General features: G+C 43.4%; 1 protein-coding gene across 1 annotated transcript in view; it reads right to left on the minus strand.

The window, feature by feature from the left end:
- MTUS2 (microtubule associated scaffold protein 2) overlaps window positions 1-20,826 on the minus strand; it is a gene marked incomplete at its 5' end in the record, with an annotated part of 367,203 nt that overhangs the window by 172,351 nt on the left and 174,026 nt on the right. The window contains one exon of the mRNA XM_080797952.1: window positions 1,956-2,117. Coding sequence (XP_080654078.1) covers window positions 1,956-2,117 — 162 coding nt within the window. The remainder of the gene's footprint in view (window positions 1-1,955; window positions 2,118-20,826) is intronic.

The following is a 20,826-nucleotide window of genomic DNA, read 5'->3' on the forward strand; positions in this document are numbered from 1 at the left end:
AGCATCACCTGGGAATTCATTAGAAATGCAAATTCTCGGGCTCCATCCCAGGTCTGCTGAATGGGGAAATGTGTACTACTAGAAGGTGATTTTGAAGCCCTATCATTACTTGATAAAAGCAAGGTAGAGAAAAATATGTACAGTAGACTACCTTTTTCCTAAACAATAGGGACATTATATACATATAATATTAATTATTATTAATTACTGAATGAGATACTCTGGGGATAAGGCCCACTAATCCATGTTCTAACAAGCCTGACAGATGATTCTAATACACGAAAATTGGAAAAACTTGCCTATAGGGTTGATTCCACATCTGTATTTTAACTTCCCTTAAACTTGCCTATTTTCTATTGAAACTAAGGCCAAACTGTTAGTATACTGGAACTGAAAGAGTCAAACACCATGTGGCATTCATACATGCGTTGGTTGGTGTATTCAACCCTTAATGAGTAGATGTTAAGGATCACTATAGATCACTGTGGCAGGCAGCGGAGACACCGGGCTAAAACAACACAGACATGGTCCCTGGCCCCCAGAAGCTTTCCTTCCGCCGAGAGAGAACAAAAATAAGTAATTTAAGTCTTACCAAAGAGGGTTCCAAGGTGCTACTGCATCCTAAAGCAAGGGGCTCTAGCTAGTCTCGCGGTCAGGGAAATGCAAATTAAATGAACATTGAGGTAGTATTCTATTCCCATCAGATGGACAAAGGGATCACACCTATTCCTTATAGGGATATGGGTGGACATGTAAACCACTACAACAACTCTGAGAAAGAATCTAGCGATACCTATCAATGCATCAAACACAGCCATCCATTCCCAGGAATCAGTTCCGTAGAAAGAACGCCTCCCGTTCAAGGCCATTTGCTGCAGCATTGCTCACAGGGGCAAAGCTAGTTACAGAGTTACATTCCGCAGTGGGGAATGGTTGAAACATCATGTTATATCCACACCAGGCAGCCATTGAAAAGAATGAGCCATGCCACGATTTGAAGGTGTTTCTATGATGTACTCTTTGAATAAGGAAAGCAACATATAGAAAAGTGGGGATAATAAATCCTCAGTTTTAGAAACTCCCATAAGCCCATATGTGTATGCTGTATGTGATTATTTGAGGATAGAAGAAAAATATGGAAGACTAGATACCAGTATGGATAAGCCTTTTACAGTGGATTAGGGCTCAACATACATCTCCCCTTCTTCTTTGTGTACTTTCCTATCGTGCAAGAAGATGGATGGTTCAGAATTGCAAGCTCGGGCACCCCGCAAACAGACGTACTTGGGTGAGATGGGGGCCACGTGTAGGCTAACTCGACAAGCCCCTTCACTTGTTACACCTTTGCACCAGCTGACGGCCCTGCTTCAGGTCACTAGCTTCATGGGTGTGGAGGGGCAGGGCATCCCTTCTGCTGGCCTGGATCCAGCAGAAACAGCTTGGTTCTGGAGCCCTTCTCAGGTAGCTGCTGCTCCTTGGATCCCAGCTTTGGTGGCATAAGCCTGGAGCCAGAGGTGTGGAACAGAACTCCCAGATCCCTGTAGAGCCAGCAGCTCGTGTGGGGTTCCATGACTCACCCCTGGAGGTGGAGTTGGAAGCTTGGTCCTATAGTCCTTCCAGTGATTTCATCAACGTGGGACTCCAGAACCAAATGCCAATCTGCCCTAAAATAGTTTGATTCTTTTTTTTTTTTTTTTTTTCCTTGCAATCAAACTACATGATTCAATGGGTTACCAGCTGGGGGAGGAGTGACAGTTGTGAGAATTTAAACATATGAATATAAGGAAGTATCTTGAAAATAGTGGTATATTATTAATTTAAATGCCATTTAAAACTCATCTGTCATCCCATTTAAGTAACTGATGTACGGGGCGGGGGGGGGGGGGCTTTGAAAAGACTCTTTAATGTAGAAAAGGCACTCCACTGTGGAGTTTCTCCAGGGCACACAGTCTTACCAGCGGGTGTAGATGTGGATTTTGGTGCCGGAAGCAAACTCCTGCGGGGTGTTGTCACACTGGGGGTTGCTGGAGGGACCGCCCGGCTGGCCCCCTTGGGTGTGTCTTTGGAAGGCAGAGCTGCCTTCAGAACCGGCTGGTCTTCATTCCCAAAGGTTGACCCTGTGGGAGGCAGACAGTGTGTTAATTATAACCTCATGAAAAATGGATGGACCCTTCTTGCCATTTGCAATTGCCAGCCCATCCCAATGCCGTCATCTGCTTTAGAGCTTGATCTGACTCTTAGTGAGTGGCCTTGAAAAACATTTCTCTGGGACCAGAAGTGGAGAAGAGCTCCCTTTAATCACCATAGCAAAGTCTGTCATTCAAATCCTCTGCGCAAGGGACACCACAAAAGACAAAAGCAGCCTCTGAAGATTTTATACGTGTGTGTGTGTGTGTGTACACACGCACACATACTCACACACACACACAATTTGCTTATGTGGATGTGTAACTGTACATATGTACAATGTGCATTTATTTGATAGCTCACAGAGGATGAGCAATCCTATTTTTGAAAACCAGTGTGTGTGACCCAGGAGAGGTGAGAGTAAGAAAAAAGACTCGTGCATAGGCCGCTGCTCCAAGAAGCTTATGGAGAACAACCTGACACGCAAGTTATTTGACCTTCAGAACAAGAGGCTTGGGGTAAAGGTAGAAGGGTATGGAACATGGGGACAGAGAATCTCTCTGACACCCATGAAGTTTTTTGCCCAAAAAGCTGAGGTGTCTCCAAACTGTGAAGCCCTGAATTAGAGCTTAGCTTATTGCAAAGACAGACGATGCCTATTGATATTTCAGTTTACTATTCGGTATAGAAACAGACTCTATGTCTAAGGACAGTTTGTTTACAAAGGACTGCTCTGACACTCTGAACATATGGCATACTGGGATATGTGTCAGGTTTAAATGCACGAGGCCCCAAGTTTTCTTCCAGATCTTTCGAAACCTACTGTGGCTTATACATCTGTCATCTCTTAAAGACAATGACACCACCATCTATTCCCTGTTAAAGGATCAGTCTTTTAAGTATACCTCTGAGTACAGCTGCAAGGCCTAATCCACAGAATTAAGCTTGAATGTATTGGAACCACGGCTTGTTTGGAATTAAATTATCCAGTTAGAAATGTGACCATCTACCGTGGAAAATATGCAATGACAGCTGGAAGAAGAATACAGAATTTTAGCGAAAGATTAAATTTTTTGTTTTCATCATTTTAAAAGGATAGGCATAACATTTTATTTAGATAGGGCCTGCATTAAATGATAACATTATTCAAATGGCTTTAATATTCAAAACATCTAGGAATTTTATTCAATCACTTAGAGTAAGAGATTGCTGATTTCTTTCCTCTGAAGACCTGAAAGTATGTTTAAAATCGGTGAGATTTGTTTTGTTTCTAAAGAAAAGCATATTTAGGAAAGAACAAATAAAGAATGCCCTATTTCCCAACACAGATCCTATGTCCTACAGTTCTTTTCAGGTCTATGCAAGCTTTTCCATAGTTCTAAACAGGGCTTGAGAATGCATTTGATCTATGCCAACAGAACAAATGCATCGAAACTTCACTGAAAGGATCTGCACTGTTTCCTGAATGTCGAATAAAGAAGTAAGCACCTGTTTGATTATAACCTCATGAAAAACTTCTTCAGGAAAATGGACACCATGCACCTGAAAACAGTAAGTCTTAGCTTCTGAATCATTCATTGGGCTCACCAGTCCAATCCCAGAATCTAGAGGCTCTCTGGAGGTTTGCAGGACATTACAGACGGAAGGAAGGGGCCCAGCCACTGGATGGATTTCACATGGAACTATGCAAGGCTTAGCTTACCACTGACATACTGCTGGAATAATCTACTCACTAAAATGTGTAGTGGAAGCTGAATTGAACATAAAAAGCTTCACACAGAATCTTTCACTTAATTATTAAAGTTTCTTAAGAGGGAAATGTTTTGTATCATTTGTAAAGTTCAAATGCCCTTTCATCAAATCCTCTTGCACCTCAGAGGTGAAATTTATTATTCAGAGAACATGTCAATTTAGAGATTTGGCAGCTTTCCAGGCTGGGAAGGCATTCATCTATTTGAAGTACGAAGTGTCAAGGAAGCTAGGTGGGTGAGGTACACTCCTCTGAGAGTGGTCTTGAATTAACAAAAAAGAAAATAAAGTAAAATAAAATAGAACTCTATTCTTGTCTATCTTTGTGGGACCCGGCTGGCAGTTCACAATATTACTCTTTGAAAACCAGCTTAAGTCAGCCAGTAATTAAAGACTCATTATTTAGTAAATGGAAAGTACTCAGAATGGCTGCTGAATTCTAGAACCCTTCTAGCTACTTCACAACCATGCAGGCAGCATTAAACCATTGCTTGATAAGAGGAAGTAAATAACTGGAAATAAACAACTATTTGTGTGAGTCAGAAAAAGAGTGGCGGTGGTTCATGAGTCTAATCCAGTCCCCGAATCTGGCCTGAACGATCCAGGTTATCCCCTGGATGAAGGGTGGAGTCTGAGGAGAAGGATAACCAAGGTTGTTTCTCCACCTCCCGCCTCTCTGCCCCTGCATTTCTTCATCTGCAAGCGAGGACACTGGGCATGGACCTCACAGAGCCATTGCGGGAAGTAAAAGAGCTAATACAAGTGGATTTTTAAGTGTCAAGGCAAGAGTTAGTACAAGGAAAGAGTGGTGTCTGGTGCACAGTGAGCTCTTCTGTGTTAGTTACGAGCATACACGGGCTAGTTTTTAGTTCAGCAGTTGGTCATTATAGCAAATCAGTTTTTCGTGGGGAACTTGGAACGAATCCAGGGACTAATATCAGGGGGCGCTGCTCCAAGTGAGAAGAAAGGAAACACTGAAATAAATCTGACTGCAACTGCAGGATGTGAGGAGATACAGTATGATTGTCCTTAAAAACCTATGACGAGCTACTTGAGACACAGGAAAAGGAGAGAATCAGGACATAAGGGACCACTGGCCTTGAGAGTATTGGACGCTGCAGGTTCCACTACGAAAGACACTGTTGGGACCTGGGGCATGAGAGTGGTATCAAAATGGCTGTCCAAAATGCCTGTCGCAATTCGCACCCACCACAGGTAGTGACTGTCAGACTTTAATGAATGAATGAAATTGGTTTTAATTTATAGGTCTCTGATAGACAGTGAGGTGGAACATTTTTTTCAAATTCAAGTTTTTTCTTCCATAAGATACCCACTCATAACCTCTGCCCATTTTTCTACTAAAGTATTTTACTTTCCTAATTGACATATAGGAGGTGTTTTTGTTTTGTTTTGTTTTTTTAATATTCTGGATCCTTTCTAGGTATATATTTCAAATATCCTCTCAGTCTTTGACTAGCCTCCACAGTGATGGTGCCTTTATTCAGAAGACTTTCCTTTTGTTTATTTATTTATTTATTTATTTAAGATTCTATTTACTTATTTGACACAGAGAGACGGCAAGAGAGGAAATACAAGCAGGGGGAGTGGGAGGGGAGAGGCAAAAATAGGCTTCCCGTAGAGCAGGGAGCCCTATGCCGGGCTCCGATCCCAGGACCATGGGATCATGACCTGAGCCAAAGGCAGATGCTTAACGGACTGAGCCACCCAGGTACCCCAGAGGTCTTTCATTTTAATGTAGTTGATTTTTCTCAGTCTTTCCCCCACTTGATTTGTACCTTATATGTCTTACCTGAGATAATAAAGACGTTCTCCTATGTATTCTTCTAAATGGTTTAAAACTTTGTTTTGCACATTAGATCACTAATTCATCTGGAATGGAGCATGGAGTAGGGACTGGATGTATGGTTGCTGTTTTCTATATACACAGCCAATTATCCCAGCCCTGTACATTGGACAGTCCATCTCTTCTGCAATATCTGCACTGTCCTCTGCTGTGTGTCAAGATTCACACAGGCCTGATTTTCAGAGTAAGCTAACAGCGGCCAAAGTTAGGTAATTTAACAGGGTGCCTGGGTGGCTCAGTTGGTTAAGCATATGCCTTTGGCTCTGGTCGTGATTCAAGGATCCCATCCTGGAATCGAGCCTCAGGATCGAGCTGAGTGGGGAGCCTGCTTCTCTCTCTCCCTCGGACCCTCCCCTCCCCGCTTGCTCATTCTCTCAAATAAATAAACAAAATCTTTAAAAATTTTTTCAGTAATATAACAAAACAAAAGTTTCTCTCTCAATCATGAATCATCTCACACAGGCAATCTGGATGACATGCCATTCTGGGAAGCTTTAATCCAGGCAGGAGCTCAGGGACTCTGGCTCCTTCCACCTTGTGTTTTTGCCCTGCTCTGGGTTTCTCAAGAGACATTAATATGCAGCTGGTATATGGGGAGGAAATGAATTATGCATGGAAGGATTTTTGGGGTCAGGCCTGGAAGCAGAGTGTATGACTTCTGCCATGAGTCTAATGGCTGGGAAATGTAGTTTAGTTTATGCCCAGGAGAAAAAGGGAATCATTTGGTAAACACCTAACCCATTCTGCCACATGAGGCTCCATTTCTGAACTCCATATTCTGTCTCATTGATCTCTTTCTCTATCACTATACCAATACCATAGCATATATATTTACTGTCATGCAAGACTAGTACTGGCATATTGAACCAGTATAAGACAAGTACCTCCAACTTGGCTCTTTTATTTTACAATTGTCTTGACCCAAATATTCTTGACCTTTTTCTTACATATAAATTCTAGTATCTACTTGTCAAGCTCTAGGAAAAATGGTCAGAACTTCCAGTTAGATACGATTCAATCTTCTTTCTGAACTGCAACATGCTTGAAGGAAGAGCAAGCACAGACTCCATGAAGAACAGCAAACCTGTGCCAAGCACCACTTATACTCTAGGAGCCGTGTTAGATTAAAGAAATACAAAGAACATGGAGTTCCATGAAAAAGCAAACACCAAATAAATCATTCTAAAAAGATGCAGCACTAAATGACACAATAAAATAATAATAACAGAAAAATAAAATAAAAATAGGCAGCACTGCTCTTTAAGGGATCAAAACCTGGATTTCAACTTTGGGTTGAAGTGTCTAGTGGGTATTGGCATCTAGTGGGTAGGGCTGTCAGTATCTTTGTTCAGAAGACATGCAGAAATATAAGAGACCATGGAGAACAAGGGCTAATAATTGTTAGCTGAGGGGTACGAGGGCAGGGAGAAAAGATAACATTTTTTTGTAAACAATCACGTCATAAGGGGAATTTCTCTACACCATTCTTAACTCTGTGAGTTACCAGCTTATTCTCCTTCTTTCCTTTTTTGATGCCAGTGATGCACCCTAGACTTGTTACATTATCACCACTGAAACATGAAGGTATTCCTCTGATCATAGAAACTAAAGGACAATAGCCTCCTCTTTCACTGTTGGACCCTGGCCATCTTTTTGTAAATACCCAAATCATCATATCATCAACTTACTGCTTGGAAGGTAAGCTCTCCTTCATTAGAGGTATATGCAATGTATAGTTCTGCATGGTTACAGACTCCAGCTGGGTCCAGGTGAATATATAAACCGAATTGTGCTATATTTTTCTCTTTAAACCACTAGGCTTGTTCAGCACTAAGAGTCCTAGGATCAAGTAATTTCTCTTTTCTCTTTCCAGTACCACTCCTAGAGTTCCTTCCCTGCAGTGCTTACATCCCTGAACTGATGGATCCATTCTATCAAAATCTCATGGAGTTGAACCCCTACCTCAAACCATATGCAAAAACTAGGATCAAAGACCTAATGTAAGCACTAAAATTATAAAACTCTTAGAAGAAAACACAATGTAAGTCTTAATGACACTGGGACTAGATAATCATTTCTTAGATATGACACCAAAAGCACAAATAACTAAAGAAAAAATAGGTAAGTTAGACTTCACCAAAATAAAAGTCTCTGTGCTTCTGAGGGCACTATTAATAAAGTGAAAAGACAGCCTACAGAACTGAAGAAAATATTTCCAAATCACTTATCTGATAAGGGTCTAGTATCCAGAATATATAAAGAAGATTTATAACTCAACAATAGAGACAAGTAATTCAATAAATAGTGAATGCAGAATTTGAATAGACATTTTTCTGAAGAATATATACACGTGGTCAATAAGCACATGAAAAGATGGCCAATGTCATCTTTTAGATGACAACAGGGAAATACAAATCAAAGAAACCATAACCCACAAGGATGGCTATAATAAAAAAGATAGATAATAGCAAGTGTTGGTGGAGATGTGGAGAAACCAGAACTTCATACACGCTGGTGGGACTGTAAAGTGGTGCAGGTACCTCAGATGGCATAAGACAGAAAAGAATATTCCTCCGACCCACTACTGCAGTCCATCCATTATAGCAAAACAGCAAGTTCTGACACAAGGAGGATGATACTCAACTCCTCCCTGAACCCCTTCACCCTCCTCATCTACTCTCACAAAATTAGGTGTAAGTCTGAGCTTCTCTGGTCTGATACCACAGAGGGAGGAAGACACATGCAAATTCAGGCCACAAAAGGTGGTCCTAGAGGCAGGCACTAGGGGGACGATGTGTGGAAGGTACAGGGCACCTGTTATAACCCTGCGAAGGAAGGAGAGACGTCTCCTCCACCTTCTCAGAAGGGTAATTCTGGCTATGGCTAAGGTCAAGGTGAAAAGTTGGGTTTTGTGATCCATATTCCAATGTGCCCTTTCACTTCTTCATATATTGGAATGCCAAGAAGTTAGCTTGATTCTTAAAAAGAAGAAAGAATGGTAATGAGAGACAGATGCTAACCAGACCAGAATGAGGTTCTTAAGAGGAAGGCTGTGGAAGAAAAGCAAAATCGTTATTAATAACATGAAGGCATTACAGCCAAACCTTAAGAAACATGTTTCATTGATTTTGAATATTTATACCTATTATAATGATTAAACTACTCTCTTCACTGATTTTTTTTTTTCTTTTTACAATTCTCGGCAATCAAGTTGTATAATGTTCTGGCTGCATGATTGCCTAATTGATGCATATCTCATTGATTTAGCAGTAGTTATCACTCAGTGGCAAAATTTAGTTTAATTATTAGAGTACCAACTGAATATTTCATTTCCCACCTTGTGCATATTTTAACGTAGGTGTTTATTTTATTCTCCCATTAAAGAGCTAAAGGGAACCCCCTATTTTAGCATTTCACCAAAGTTAGTTCTTTGTGAAAAATGAAGTAGACTAAGCATCCTAGGTTCCAGGCTCTACACAAGGCAGGGGGCTCAGGGCAGACATGGTCCTGACCTCACACAATGTACCTTTTCCAAAAAGGGGACATCCAGACCACAAACAAGTACACAGACTGAAAGAAACACAGGGGGCAGAGCTAGAGGGAGACTCAGGGCTGAAGATCAAGTACTTGGAGAAGGCGTCCTGGAGGAGAAGACACCTAAAGGAAACATTTCTCTCAGCTGCACACTAGCACCGGAACTCTTTTATTCTTTAATATTAATGATATAATCATCGTTCTAGAACCTTAGGATCAGAGTGCCAAAATCATCCTTGAATCTCTCTTTCCCTTTCTTCAACCAATGCAAGTCAATGTGCTTCCATTTCTATGCCGGACTTCATATTTCTCTTCTGTCTGTGCTCCTGTGGCTAGCCTCTAGGGAGTCCCTTGGCACCTCTTGCAGAGACAATGGTGTCGACTCCTCTCCTCCACCCACCCCACCCCATTCAGTTCACCCTCTTCACTGTGCTCTGTTGTTCTTCCCAAATAGAAGTGGCTCAACATAGTCTTCCAAGTACCTCACAAACTGGTTTTTGCTGTTCAAATCTTCCATTATATGGTCCCAGCTGTCTTTCCTGACTTACTTCCTGCTCCCACATCAAGGGCAGTTATAAACTGGAGGCAGGATTCCCTCGGCACTTACTGCCCCGCTAGAATCAAGGCTGTGCTTGAGCCCTGCTGTACGAACGAAGAAAGTAGTCAGTGCCACTGTGTCCTGGGGCGAGTGCTTCCTGTCACAGACACCTCTTTTTCTCAATTTCTGAGCCCACGGGCTCTTGAAAAGCTTCGCATGTTCCCCAACTGCACCCGTGAATGTAGTCACATGGAATGAGCACAGCCAAGGTGGGCATTTGTTGTTTCAAAGGTGGGGATTGTCTGTGGTGTGGTATGGGGGGTTTGAGCACTTCTGAAGACAATAAGCAGAAAGGCAAACATCAGCACTTAGGCAAAAATGGGTGAAGGGGAGAGGGAGGTAGAGGTTTCCAGGGGCAGAAAGAATAAGTCCGGGGGATAAAAGGCGCATCCTAGGGGACAAGTCAGTGCTACTGTAGTGATGTGGTCTGGTGACAGAGGGGAGCTCCACTCGCAGGGAGCATGGCATAGCGTATAGACCTATGGACTCACTGTGCTGTACCTGAAGCTAATGTAACATTGTGTGCCCACCATATTCAAATAAAAATTTTTCTTTAATGTTTTCTGTCTTTCTGCCCAAGCACTATGATCTTTCTCCCCGAGAGGGTCCCATTTACCTAATACTTTTCTTCTCTGTCACATTTCAAATTTTGCTTTGGTCTCACCTTAAGCATGAATCTCTGGGTTTTTTAAAGTTTGAAAGGCTAATAGGTAAGTGGTTAAACCGCCTGGGTTCCAACCCTGGAGCCACTTCTTACTAGATGTCTGACCTGGACAAGTTGTTTAATTTCCCTGTGGCTCATTTCATCATCTTCCAAGGGGGGATAATAGTGGTACCTACCAATTAGAGTTGTATTGTAAAAGTTATTACATGTTCAGAATAGCGAATGGCACACGTAAGCGCTCAGCAAATGGTAACATTGACATCTGTCCACTAATCCCACATGGAGCCTCATGTGAAGCCCATCAGCCCCATCAGCCTATCCCCTCCTCCCTCTTCTTCCAGCCCCCCATCTCTCATGGCTTTGTATCTTTCCAAGGCATTAACTGGGATCGCTTCTAGGAGTCTGGTTCTGAACAGGCAGCTCGAGAGAACTGTGGTTCTTTTGATAGCCACCTTTCCTCAGTAGCCTAAGTCCTAATGAAAGAAAGAGAAACATATTGTCTGTTTCACTACTTCATCTCAACCTAGAGCAAATGGTGACTTCTCACTAAGCCAGGAGAGGGCCTCAGAGTCTTTCTTAACACACACTCCAGGAAGCCAGTAAATGATTCCAGCACTGGACCAGAGAACATACATATCTTCAGACGATATCTTCATATGTTTACCACCCTTACTGGGTGGGACATATCCTCATACCCTAAGCATTCTTACTAGGTAGCAGGGCACACTTCTACAGGTCAGGGGCTATCAGGGAGAGGATTTCTCTAGGGCCAAACAAACTTCCTGGACTCCTGCGGCAAGACCTCAGCTCTTAAACTCTTCTGGCTGGGCTGTGACAATAAGATTAATGGTAATAATAATAAAAGTACCATATAGCACAGTCCTGAACACTAGAGGCTCTGTCCAAATTCAATGCCAGATTAGAAAGTTACTAGTAACATTCTCTTTAAAAAGAGCGTGTGTTGTGATGAGCCTGGGTGTTATGCACAACTAATGAATCATTGAATGATACATCAAAAAATAATGATGTACTATATGTTCTTTTAAAAAGCTAATTAAGCCTCTTTTATGAAATGGCTTCTTAGGTACCCTCCATCTTTAGGTTACTCTAAGAATAAAGGGAGAAAGTGAACATTAAGCACTTTTGCCGCATGTCTCATACTCGATAAATGGAAGCTCTCATTGGCAGTGGGAGCCCCGGCATCTGCAGGTAAAGCTCTCTTCTCAGCCAGTTTCTTCAAGGCCCCTGTCTATCCCAATGACACCAAATGGCACCACACTTTATGAGATCCTATTCCCTGCATCCCTATGGAAGTACCCTCAAGACATCCCTAACCCCACTAGATCCCCAGCAGAAGCCGATGGTTCCAGCGAGTAGCGAAAGCCGCCATCAGCACCACCTCCGCCTTGGCACGTTCCTACCGCCCCAACAGGCAGTCTTCCCAGCGCCCCCTAGGCCAGGCATAATCCCCCATGTTTTCTTCTTTTGACCATGATCCCAACTACAGCATCACAGAGGAGAAAAATACCCCCAGTTGTCTATCCTCTCGCTGCCTCCAGGCACCCGAGAAAAGCTTCCACTTTTCCCTCCAGAGTCCATACTAATAGCAAAGAGGGTCTCTTTCCTATTTCTTTGCAGGAAATTGGGGGAATTGGGGTGCAGGTGAACTGATAAAGTGAGATTCAGAAAGCAGGGACACAAACGTCAGAGGGAAATCAGGCCTGGTGAATTGTCTCCCCGAGTCCCCCATCTGAAAGACCTGTCATATTCTGTCACTTGGGCAAGTCCATAAGGCCTTCGCAGCCTGTTTATTTATTTATTTATTATTTTTTAAAAAGACTTTATTTATTTATCTGACAGAGAGAGAGAGAGCACAAGTAGGCAGAGTGGCAGGCAGAGGGAGAGGGAGAAGCAGGCTCTCTGCTGAGCAGGGAGCCCAATGTGGGGCTCGATCCTAGGACCCCAGGATCATGACCTGAGCCAAAGGCAGGGGCTTAGCCAACTGAGCCACCCAGGTACCTCCCTTCACAGCCTCCTGTGAGGCTTTAAATGCCTCCTTCAGTATAGCATCTTCTCTCCGTTTCCTTCTAGGTAACAGAGCTAGTCTGAGGAAGACCGAGCTGGTTAACAAAGAAAGCAAAGGCCCGGGGTAATAAAAGCGTCTCTCTTAAAATCCACAGAAGTAACCAAGGAAGATGAAAGCTGGCATCACCCAGCCCAAGACTTCTGAACTCTCAGCACACAAATCACTTAAAACTTACTTTTAATTTGAGAAATTCTCTTTAATATTTACCAAGTCACATTTGCAAAGGAGAGGACATAGTCAAATATTGATGGGGGTTAGTTACTTAAAAGACCGAGGGCTAATATGGCACATCAGGAGACTTTTGGGTAATTAAAAGCAACTTTTTACCATTCCCCTTTTATATCAATTAGACCAGTTGTAACAAATCCCTTTTCCCCATCTGAAGCGCTTAAAAGCTTGAGCTGTCATCCATGAACACCCTGGTTCATCACTGTGTGAATCTTTTAGTAGTTAATACCTTGGGGAAAATATTTAAACTGGAGCATTTTAATTATACACTTAGTATGGGAGTTGTTAAAAGATAAGAGCATCTGATTTGAACTCAATTTAAATTCTGCTAAAGTTATTAATATGGTATAAGAAATTATAGGAATGATCAAGGGCTTCTGTACTAGCTTTTATTAATAGAGCAACAAGAAAGTTTAGCTGCTCCATTTCTATAGCTCAGATCTGGTGCTCTATTATAGTCTCCTTTTTTGTGTCACAGATTTAATTAGCTGTTTCCAGGTACCTGGGGGACTCGTGGATTATTCCATGTCAAACACGGCTTTAGTGAGCCACAGTATGGCAGCAGACCAAGATCAAACCCTGAGAAAACAAGTCAAATGTTGAAAAGTGGCTCATTGCAACTGAGCCCCAACCTCCTTTCCCATATATGTATTAACACTAGAGGGACTGCGAGAAGCAGTCAGATTGTACCATCTAGCAAGAAGTTGTGGCTCTCTTAAAAAGAACCTTCCTACTTAGTAGTTTTTGGGGAATATGAAACCTTTAAGGAGCAGAGCCTCTTAGGAGATGAATAGCATATTGGCTTTAAGATGTGTGTCAACTTGTAAAGCAAAATAATATTCATCCCTTGGTCTCTATGAATTTTCTGCTTAGCAACATCACTGTTCTCTATCCACGAGATACCAATAGCACTCTCTCCCTGCCCATCCCCAGATTGTGACAATCAAAAAAATGTCTCCAGACATTGCCAAATATCCTTTGGGGACAAAAACCATTCCCAGTTGAGAACCACTGCTCAGGTAGAAAGACTAAAACATTTAGGCAAAATAGAGTACTTACTTGTCTTAGTGGAAAATGAGACTAGCGATATCTAACATCTTGCTGGGTTGCCTTGATAACTAATTTTTTAATAATTCTCAATAGTGAATTTTTGGTTAACCCTTTGGATAAATGAGGACTGTATCAATATACTGCTTTGATACTTACTGATGTTTTAATAAAGCTCCCCTGCTTTTCCTATGTACACTCAGCTCCATCTCAGTGAAGACTGGGAAGTTGGGCTGCAATCTTCATATTTCTGATGGCCTCAGTCCAAAACCTTGAACCCCCAGAAGCTGCACTAAAGTCCAAATAAAAATATCTTGAGAACATACATAGCAACTGATGTCAACTGAGATTGCATGGGCGGGTGGGACCCCAACAGGAGACAAATGGTGATGCTCTTTGATAGGTTTAAATCACCATGGTTTAACAGAGAAGTGTCATTCCTTGGAAGCATACCACTGAGAAATAAACAGTTTTTAAAGCACTAAGACTGGTGGACTTACAAGTCAAACAAAAAGAAAGTGAGTTCCCTTTGCTTTCCTTTGGCTGTCTACGTATTTCTGGCTATTGGCTTGGGTGAAAGGGGACCATGGTCTTGGAACCCCATGAGAACATGGTGGCCCTGAGACAACCATTTTTCACCCATGTCCTCAAAAGGAGCAAGCATGACTGGGATCAGAAGATCGTGCATTTCGTATCTCATAGGGGTAAGCACTAAATAAATTGTAGTTTCCCCTCTCCGGGGTTCTGAAAAACATTATGCTCATTTCTTAGCTTATGAACACAGTCTTTTTCTTGAAAGTCTTTTCTAATACAAAGTTTCAAAAACTGAAAGTCCTATTTCCATTCTTTTTTATGGGCTTAGCTATGTCTAGGACGTGCTCTCCCCGCCATCACTCGTGTCAAATAAAATCTCCACTATTTAAAGTCTATCATAAAATCATTCAAGCATCATTCAAACTGTTTCTGCAAATTATGATAACCTAATAAACGCACTTTACAACCCCTTTGAAGCCTTCCAGATTTGTGAGATATAAGCAAAGGCTCTAGTTGGCCACTTCACACAGGGTATTTCCTCAGGGAAGGTGCCAGCAGCCTCCACCTTAAGCCTAAGGCAGTGAAGCCAGGCCTGTCTCTTGCCTTCCAGATTTTATGAACCTCTGAAACCAAGCTTGTGCCCCATCCCCACCTCCCAGGGAGCTTCGACTCTTGTACACACTCCTCTCTCTCTTCACATCCTGCAACAGAGCCAGTCTTGGGCCAGATAATGATGAGGGGGCACACCAGGCCCAGGCAAACACCCAGGTCTCCCCAAGTCTCTGAGGGACAGGGATTCCCACCATCTGCGCTGTGTCTGGGTGTCACTATGCAATCATGCCTTCTCTCCATGTCAGCCCCCAACCTGAGCAAGGACCAGCAGATGAGTTCCCTTAACCTTTTTGGTTTTGCTGTTAAAAAAAAAAACAAAAAAACAAAAACTAAAGGACTCGAGAATGTTTGTAAATAGAAAACAAGTATAAATATCTATTATTCATAGAGCACAAAATTCATAAATCAAGGTTTATAAGAGGAAGTGTTTTAATTCAGAGTAAAATCTGGATTCTTCATTAGTCATAACATATGGCTGAAGAAAACAGAATCATGAGGAAGCTTTGCCTTAATTAAGGGGTAGTAGCCGTGGGCCTGGTAGGTGTGGGTAATAATGCCCAGAACCTTCTCTGTGTTCCACTCTGAACAGTAACACCCCAAAGGCTGTGTGTGCAGAAAGGAAAGAATGGGACAGTCTGCAGCCTTGGGGCTCAAGCAGTCTTGGAATAAATTGTTTCCTAAAATATGTATGAAATGCAGCACCTGCCAAGGTCTCCTTCCCTACGGAGGCTTCTGGTGATGTGGTAGACAGCAGATAGGAACAAAATGCTGGGCTACTCCAGTGGGGAAATTTTTTATTTTAAGTAGTGACGAATTCTGACCATAAATGTGATCAAGGCATGTTTGGTAAGCATGATTCTAAGAGGTTTCTCAAGATGCCTGGTCCCTGGAGTATACCCCTTGCATAATTCCCAGGGTGGTGAATATGACAGGCACTACTCCCATGACTTGGTCATGTTACATGGCACATTTGCCATCAAGAAATGGAGAATACCTGGGTGGGCCTGACCTAATCACATGTATCCTTTAAAAGCACAGCATCTTCTCCAGTGGAAGGCAGAAGAGAAAGTCAGAGATTCGAAGCACGACAAGGACTCAATACACTGTTGACGTCTTGGAGATACAGGGAACCAGTAACAAGGAAAGGAGGGCAACCTCTGGTTGCTTGAGGGTAGTTCCTGACTGATGGCTGGCAGGAAGAGGGGGACCTGAGGCCTAGACCTGCAAAGATTAAATTCTGTCAACTGCATGAGCCAGCAAGTGGATTCTTCCCCAGAGGCCTGGAGAAGAAATTTCAGCCCTCCTGAAATGTGGATTTCAGCCTTTGAGGTCTTAAGCAGTGAGCTCCATTCTGCCATATGGGAGCTAATAAGCAGGCGCTGTTTCAAGCGACTAGATTGGGGGTGCCTCTGTCGGTTAAGTGTCTGTCTTCGGCTCAGATCATGATCTCAGGGTCCTGGGATCGAGCCCCATGTTGGGCTCCCTGCTCTGCAGGGAGTCTACTTTTTCCTCGCCTCTACCTCTCCCCTGGCTTGTATGCTCTCCCACCATCCCCTTGAATAAATAAATAAAATCTTTAAAAAAGATTTTGTGGTAAGGCAACAATAGCAAACCTCTGAAGGTTCCTAGTGCACTGGGCAGGTAAACGTGACCAGAGCTAGTCCAGCCTGGTAAGAAGAGAGTGGGGTTCAGAGGAAGGCAGGGACAGAATGGGACCCACCCTGGCCACAGTGCCCCACATGGACTTGTGGAGACAACGCTGACCCCCTGAAGCCGGCGACCGTAATAGAAAGTGCACCTATGCCAGACAGTCTCAGAGAAACCTCTCAATCCTCCCGAATCCAAGCTTCCTCATCTGTAAAATGGGTTCTGGTACAGACTTAAAGAAATAAGCCAGATCAAGCCCCCAGCAGAGTTCCTGGGGCAGCAGATACTCACTGAAAGGCTACCTTCTCTCTCCCTTCTAGTCTCTTTGCCATCCTTCTCGTTCTAAAACACAAAGCTAATCATTTCCCAGTTGCCAACCATTCAATGATTCCTCAACTCTAATGTAGTAAAATCCAAGCTCCTCAGGAGCTCCGAGACCAACCCCCTCCTTGCATCTTATGGGCCAACCATACCGGACTAGTTACCATGCTGTGAATCAGTCATGCTGGGGTTTGGTGGCTTTGTTGCCTTTAAGCAAGTGGTTCTTTCCATCTGGAGCACATTTCCCACTCCTCTCCTACCAGATGAACTTTGTTTCATTCTTTAAAACCCGACTCAGGTATTACAACTGGAGTCAACCGTTCCAAGAAGGTTGCAAACAATGGTCCTTCCACCACGCTCTGATGTACTGAAGTCCTCTGCACACTTATCTACACGTGGACTTGCCACGTGGTTGTATTAGCAAGTTCGGGCTCAATCCTGAAGGAAACAGAAAGCCACTGAAGGGTTTATTCAAAACAATGACATAGGTGCTCATTTTGGGAAGATCGCCACAGTCGTGGAGTGGGAACATGGATCTGACTGGGACGAGACTGGAGACAAGGGAATCATCTGACGCTGTTTCCTTACATTGGTGAGACAAAGTCAGGATCCAAATGAAGTAAGCCCCATCGTAAAGAGTACTGGGGTACATTAACTGCTTTGGAATAATGATGGGAAAAAGACAACTTCAGGGAGAAAACATTTAGAAGCAGGTGAGAGGGGCCCACAGCAGTGCCCACATAGCATCACTGGTTTGAGAAGACCAGCTGGTCTAAGTCTTTAAGGGGCTACAATGTGCTCATGAGCCCTAATTTGGACTGGCTCCAAGCTGTGACAGGATCCTGAATGAGGCGTGAGGGAAGTTCATTTCCCTATAGAGAAAACCGGTTCACGATCAATTAAGATTGGAGCAAATCATGGCAATTATAAATGACTTACTTGTCCTTCAGTAGTGGAGATGCTGTTTGCTTTTTGCAAAGTGTCACCCATTTTGAAACACTGATATTAAGTCTCCTCTTTCTTTCCTTCTCTGGTTTTAGCGAATGAAATACCAGTCTATTCTGTTCAAGATAGTCTCAGAGCCATATATACGTACAGATCTGATAAACACCTCGGTAGTGAGAATATAATGATGATGATCAAAGGCACCACCCTCTACACCCTCCCCTGCCCAGGCTCAGCCTGAGCCCCTCCTTGCGGCCCCTTGTGCCCTGAGCTGTTAGCACTGGAGCTCAGGCTCACGATCTCCCCCCACAGGAGCTGGCACCAAGGCCCACTTTAATGCCTTAGTACTGACCACTGTGCCTTCCTGGGGAGCTGGCTCAGGGCCAGATGTCCCAGCGTTGGCCACCAGGTTCCTGCTCTGGAGTTGCAGTCTGGCAGATACAAAGACACAGCCCTGTTATCAACCGGCTCTCCCTTGCTCTCCACCACTGACTGTCATTTTCATAAACTCTGCGCACAGCTGGGACACCCACCAAGTACCTTTCGTTTCTCATTTATTGCTTGATGCTATGCTAATACTCCAGTCCCCTTCTCAGGGAAAGCCTACCACTGCTCTGATGTCAAGGCCTGGGAGAAACAAGAGCCCATAATGACCAAAGGGCTAATGTTGGTCAAATATTTTTATTAAGCACCCATGTAGATAAACTCAATCTCTAATCTTCTGCTCATTTTGCAAAAACAGAAACTAAGGCCAGGTCATTGGAACCTCACCAAATTACAAAGGCAGTAAATGCAAACTTCATATTGAAATCTGTCTGACTCCAAAGTCCCAGTCCTTTCCACAATTCAAGCCAGCATATCCGGAAACTGAAGGTGGCTGGGCCTGGCATCTATGGGTTCACCATCAAGACATCCCTCTCCCCACACCCGGAGTTCCCGCTCCCTCTGGCCAGCTCCCAGGTTGGGGCTGACAACTACCACACAGCTCTGCCTCATGGACAAGAGTTTTGATTCCACAAACCAGAGAACAGTGCTCTCCTGTCTTCTTCAAATCTCAAAAGCTGAATCCTAGGATTTTAAAGATTTGGTCCTTTGGAGAGGTTTTTAACTCCTCACAGGGTTAATTAGTCTTTGATTTGATCTTCGAGACAAATGTATTACCACCACAGGACCACACCATCAAATGAACGGAGGAGAAATTTAGAACCGGTGTTCAATATGGGTGAGTTCTTTTACCTTTGTGTGTAAACAGTCAGAATTTCAATTCTGGGATGACAGTTTGACAGATGGACCCCAGGGAGCTGCAAGCAATCAGCTCCTCCAACACAGGAGGAAATCCTTACTTAAGCTTGTCTCAATGAAAAAGCCCCAGGATTAATCCCCAAAACAAAGGCCAAGGTTGATCCCCGTCCTTGCCCTACCCCAACTCTTCATCTCCACTCCAGAAAGGTGGCTTCCCTTGCCAGTCCTGCTTACACCTACCTCCAGCTCTGGGGGCGGGTGGGGGTGGGGGTGGGGGGTGCAATTAAAGTGGTGCATTCAGAGGATATTAACCTGGGAACAGCTTAATGCTGGGGCAAGTTTGTGCTGGGGGGCAAAAATTATTTTGCTGGTAAGCTAGGGGATACTCAGAATTTGGCATCTCTCAGGGGAAAAAAAAAATCAAAGAACACATTTGATTCAAGTAAGCAATTCTGTGCGAGAAAAAAAAAACCTTTTAAAGTGGTGGCATGGGTCTTATAACTTTAAAATGACAGAACAGGGGAGAGAGAGGGAGAAGGAAGCAAGCAAGCGGCCTGTGAGTACCTGGGTTGACTCCTGGCTCAACGGGCCCGCTTTCTAGCTGGGGATCAACAGCACGGAAAGCGGAGGAAAGCGCGCAGAAGGAGGTGAGGTGGAGGTAATCTGAGCTGGCAGTGTTTGCATATTCTGGGAAGTGCTACCCTATTTTCTTGTCACAAGGAAGGAATCACTGGGGCAAACACGGAAAGCTAAATGGATTGGAGGGTTAGAGGAGGTAAGAGGCACTTACTTTTAAACTGAGGTGGGAGTGGGAAAGTCATCTCAGAAGGGAAATCCCACTGCTTATGCCTGTGAAATGTGGAGAAGGCTTAAGGGCGAGCCTCTGCAAAGCCACAGCCAATGGGTAAGTGCCTCCATCTTCCAGATAAGAAACCTCAGTGTCATGAAGCCTTAACTTCATTGCACTCTAGGTCAAGGCCGCTAGACAGCCAAATACTGCCGCCTGGTCCTGCCTTAAACAGTTCTCGAATGCATTCTTCCATTCCATCCCTCAGCCTGGGTCTGGGTCCAGGCCATGCTATCTCTGTCTTCCTATCTGTTGTTTGTTTGTTCACTCATTTCACTCATTCACTCATTTATCTCATTCGATAGACCTCTTCTGTGCCAGGGGAAGACCACAAAATGCAAGTCCCAGTGGAACCAAATACAGTACAAGGAAGACATTACACATGTAATAACACCAACACCCCCCCCCAACTTTGTCTCCACTCAGATTCCCTACTTGATTTAATTCTTTTTTCTAGTTCTTTTCCACAACTTTTCCTGGCTCACATTTACTTATTTATTTTGAGGGGGTTTCACTCTGTTAGAATGGAAATCTGAGGGATGTTGTCTGTTCTGTTCACTGATACAGCTCAAGCACCTAGAACCTTGCCTGGCTCATAGAAGACATCTGTTAAATATCTCTTGAATGGATGAATAAACATGGTAAAGCCTATGGAGGAAAAGTATAAGAGATTTTGGGAAAGAGTAACTATAAATTCTAACCTAATCTGGGGATACGGAAGGTCTGGAAAGACTCTTCAAAAGTCACATGTAGACTGAAACCTAAAGGATGAAGTTAGCTA

The sequence above is a fragment of the Martes martes genome (assembly GCF_963455335.1).
Source record: "Martes martes genome assembly, chromosome: 3".
NCBI classification, from domain to species: domain Eukaryota; kingdom Metazoa; phylum Chordata; class Mammalia; order Carnivora; family Mustelidae; genus Martes; species Martes martes.